Source organism: Mustela nivalis (assembly GCF_964662115.1).
Source record: "Mustela nivalis genome assembly, chromosome: 3".
In the NCBI taxonomy this organism is placed as follows: Eukaryota; Metazoa; Chordata; class Mammalia; order Carnivora; family Mustelidae; genus Mustela; species Mustela nivalis.
Window position 1 is genome coordinate 4,156,270 of NC_139022.1, and position 4,124 is coordinate 4,160,393.

The 4,124-nt window shown below is 38.1% G+C and overlaps 1 protein-coding gene across 1 annotated transcript; it reads left to right on the forward strand.

Moving 5' to 3' along the window:
* Positions 1-2,659: 2,659 nt before the first annotated feature.
* On the forward strand, positions 2,660-3,607 carry LOC309861952 (olfactory receptor 2W3-like; the record flags this gene model as incomplete). Its single annotated transcript, XM_082725222.1, has 1 exon — positions 2,660-3,607. The coding sequence occupies one exon, from the start codon at positions 2,660-2,662 to the stop codon at positions 3,605-3,607; it is 948 nt and encodes a 315-aa protein (XP_082581348.1).
* Between the last annotated feature and the right edge of the window lie 517 nt (positions 3,608-4,124).

A 4,124-nucleotide genomic window follows, 5' to 3' on the forward strand; every position in this document is an offset into this window, starting at 1 on the left:
ATCCCACCTGGTGTTGGTGGATAATCTTTTTAATGTACTGTTGGATCTTATTAGTTAGATCTTGTTGAGAATCTTGGCATCTGTATTCATCAGGGATATTGGTCTGAAACTCTTTTTGGTGGGGTATTTGCCTGGTTTGGAGATCAGGGTAATGCTGTCTTCATAAAAGGAGTCTGGAAGTTTTTCTTGTGCTTCAATTTTTTGAAACGGCTTCCAGAGAAAAGGTATTATTTCTTCTTGAAATTTTTGGTAGAATCACCCCAGAAATCCATCACGTCTTGGGCTCTAGGGTTTTTGTTTTGTTTTGTTTTGTTTTTTGTTTGTTTGTTTTGTTTAGTTGTTGCTTTGTTTTGTTTTGTTTTTAAAGATTTTATTTATTTATTTGACACAGGGAGAGAGAACAGAAGCAGGCTGAGTGAGAGGCAGAGGGGGAGAGAGAAGCAGCCTCCCTGCCAAGCAAGGAACCTGATGCTGCACTTTATCCCAGGATCCTGGGATCATGACCAGAGCTGAAGGCAGCCACTTAACCTTGAGCCACCCAGGCGTCCCTCCTGGGCTCTTGTTTTGATTCAGATTTTTTAAAAATGAAAATTAAAAAAAACTTTAACCTATATGAGATTTAGATATAGTGTTTTAGTTAACTGGAGTCTGACCTACTACCACTTTGACAAATGGTCAAGTCTTAGGAAAAAACTTTTTGTAACCAAATGGAAGAAGCAATGGGAAACCAAAAAACAAACAATAAAAACCAAAGATTCCCCCAATGTGGAGAAAATTGAGTGATAAGAAAAGTGCAAAAGAGCAATTTTTTATTTTTGTGGAAATTCAAGGACTAAGCTTTTCATTTTACTCCGATATACAAAACAACAACAACAACAACAAGGAAGACATAAAAGGTATATTTTAATAATTATTTCACTTTGTCATGATTTTGTATAATAACATTTTATTGAACTTCCCAAATTTTATTTTATTTCATTTTTAAAGATTTATTTATTTATTTTATAGAGATACCACATGAGAGGGGGGAGGGATAAAAGGAAGGACAAAACCCTCAAGCTGACACTGTACTGACTGTAGAGCTCCATGTGGTGTTAATCCCATGCCCCTGAAATCATGACCTGAGCCAAAGCCGAGTCAGACACTCAACCAATGAGCTACCCAGCTACCCCTGGCTTCTCCCAAATTTCAAAAATGGGCTTTAAAAAATCCTCTAGAGTTGAGGTGCCTGGGTGGCTGATTGGACTAAAGTCTCTGCCTTCAGCTCAGGTCATGGTCCCAGGGTCCTGGAATTGAGCTCTGCACCGGACTCTCTGTTCAGTGGGGAGCCTGCTTCCTCCATTCTCTTTCTACCTGCCTCTCTGCCTACTTGTAATCTATCTCTGTGTGTCAAATAAATAAATAAAAATCTTTTAAAAAACCATCCAGAGTCATAGAGAAATTAATAAACTATTGCAAAAATTAGTTAAGTGAATCATTATGGTTCTTCTACTGAAAACAGGGCAAATATCAGGGATTGGAGTTTTTAGATGAATGTTGACTATAGTAATTTACATCTTCAAAAACTGTATTTGGAATGAAGAGTGGGGCAATTCAAGTGAGGTAAATACACAAGGCAACATATTACCATGTGGAAAGTATGACCTATAAAAGTGATTATGTTAGGTATTCAGTTTCCAAAAGAGAGATCATGGAGGAAAACTGATATCATGACTAGTGGTAGTATCTACCAGGTAGATCACTTCACATATGGTCCTGGTAATGAAAGATCACAAAAACCAGAGAACCCAAAATATGTTCTCTCAAACCTGAGATTTTTGGGAGAAGTTTGGGAAAAATTGGACTTTCAAAGGAATTACTAAATGCCAATAGTTATCAAGCACTCCTAACCAGCTTCAGGAACATTCAGAAGATGTATTCACAGAGAAGGAGAGAAAATTAATTTATATTAGGATGATGTCCCAACTTTCTCCCTACAGTGAGGTGAAGTACAAATGGACACATTTTGCTTGTTCACATGTAGCCTTGTTCAGGGGATTTAAGACCTAAAGGAAAAATATGCAAACTTTCTATCAAAGACAAAGCAAAATTATTTTCTTAAAATGTTGCAAGATATTTACATATTCTAAACATTTCATCCATTTTTTAGGAAAATGTCTCCAGTATATTGCCAGTTTACTATTTTTTTATCTTATTAAATATATTTTATTTAGGGGTGCTTGATTGGTGCAATTAATTAAGAACCAATGTGGTTTTTGCTCAGGTCTTGATCTTGGGGTCTTGAGATTGAGCCTGGCTTCATGCTTAGTACAGAGTCTGCTTAAAACTCTTTTTCACTCTCTCTCCTGCCCCTCCCACCTGCTCTCTCTCTCTCTCTAAGATAAATATAAAATCTAAAACAAAAAAATTAATTTGCACCAAAAATTTTGTTCTTTTTAAAATAATATTCAGGTTTTATGTTTTGTTTTCAGTAGATTTCTATTACAAATTATAAAATTTTCCATCCAATTGTCTCTATTTTTAAAGTTTTAAGCTATGTACACAGAAATACACATACATTGTTATTCAAAGTTTCAAATAGTGTTAGTATGACAGACATACAGAATGATTCGTGGCTGCAAATTACTTTTTTTTTCCCATGCTCCTGAAGACAGTAGAGATGGATTGGACCAATGAGAGCACCCAGGGAAATTTCATCCTTTTGGGGTTTTCTGACCGCCCCCATCTGGAGAGGATCCTCTTTGTGGTCATCTTGATTGCATATCTCCTGACCCTTGTGGGCAACACCACCATCATCCTGGTGTCCCGGTTGGACCCCAAACTCCACACTCCTATGTACTTCTTCCTCACCCACCTATCCTTCCTGGACCTCAGTTTCACCACCAGCTCCATCCCTCAGCTGCTCTATAACCTGAATGGGCATGACAAGACCATCAGCTACACAGGCTGTGCCATCCAGCTCTTCCTGTTTCTGGGCCTGGGTGGTGTAGAATGCCTGCTCCTGGCGGTCATGGCATATGACCGGTTTGTTGCAGTCTGTAAGCCCCTTCACTACATGGTGATCATGAATCCACAACTCTGCTTAGGCTTGGTGTCAATAGCCTGGGGCTGTGGAGTGGTCAACTCTTTGATCATGTCTCCAATGACTCTGTGGCTGCCCCGCTGTGGGTACTACAAAGTCGACCACTTCCTGTGTGAAATGCCTGCTCTGATCCGGATGGCCTGTGTCAATACAGCTGCTGTTGAAGGCATTGCCTTTATTTTGGCTGTGGGCATTGTTCTGTCACCCTTGGTGTTCATCCTGGTCTCCTATGGCTACATTGTGAGAGCTGTATTAAGTATCCAGTCATCCTCAGGGAGGCACAAAGTCTTCAACACCTGTGGCTCCCATCTCACAGTGGTCTCCCTCTTTTACGGGAACATCATTTACATGTACATGCAACCAGGAACCAGCTCCTCCAAAGACCAAGGAAAGTTTCTCACTCTTTTCTACAACATTGTCACACCACTCCTGAATCCCCTAATCTACACACTCAGAAACAAAGAGGTGAAGGGGGCATTAAGAAGATTGGTTTGGGGAAATCTAGGTTTAAAGAAGAGAGTATAATAAAACACAATGATAGCAATTACTCCTTGTTAAAATTCTACAAAACATGTGTATCCATTATCTTGCATGACTACTAGTTTCCAGAGTTTGGGCATATTTCATCACAGGGTTTATGACCCAACTTCAGTTTTCCTTTGTGCAAGTCCTGCAGGAGTACATAAATTATGATATCAAAAACAATAGTTCTCAAAAGAGTATTTATTAATCATTGCTGATACACAAATATCTAGATGTTTCACATACTGTGCTAAAAGTTAGGGACAGTGAATAGGGCCATGTTTTCTAGAAAGGAAAGAGAGAAAATAAAAATAAAATTTATTTTACCCAATCTTCCTGAAATATTTAACCATTAAAACATACAGAATATTTTATACTAATTATTCACTTTTATAAATCTTGATAAGATCTGTCAGCATGGACAAGAATTTATATTCCACTTTCATTTTCTTACAACAAAACCAACAAAAACAAAAACAACACTTCCATAGCAAAATGTGGCTCTTATTCCTTTTTATCT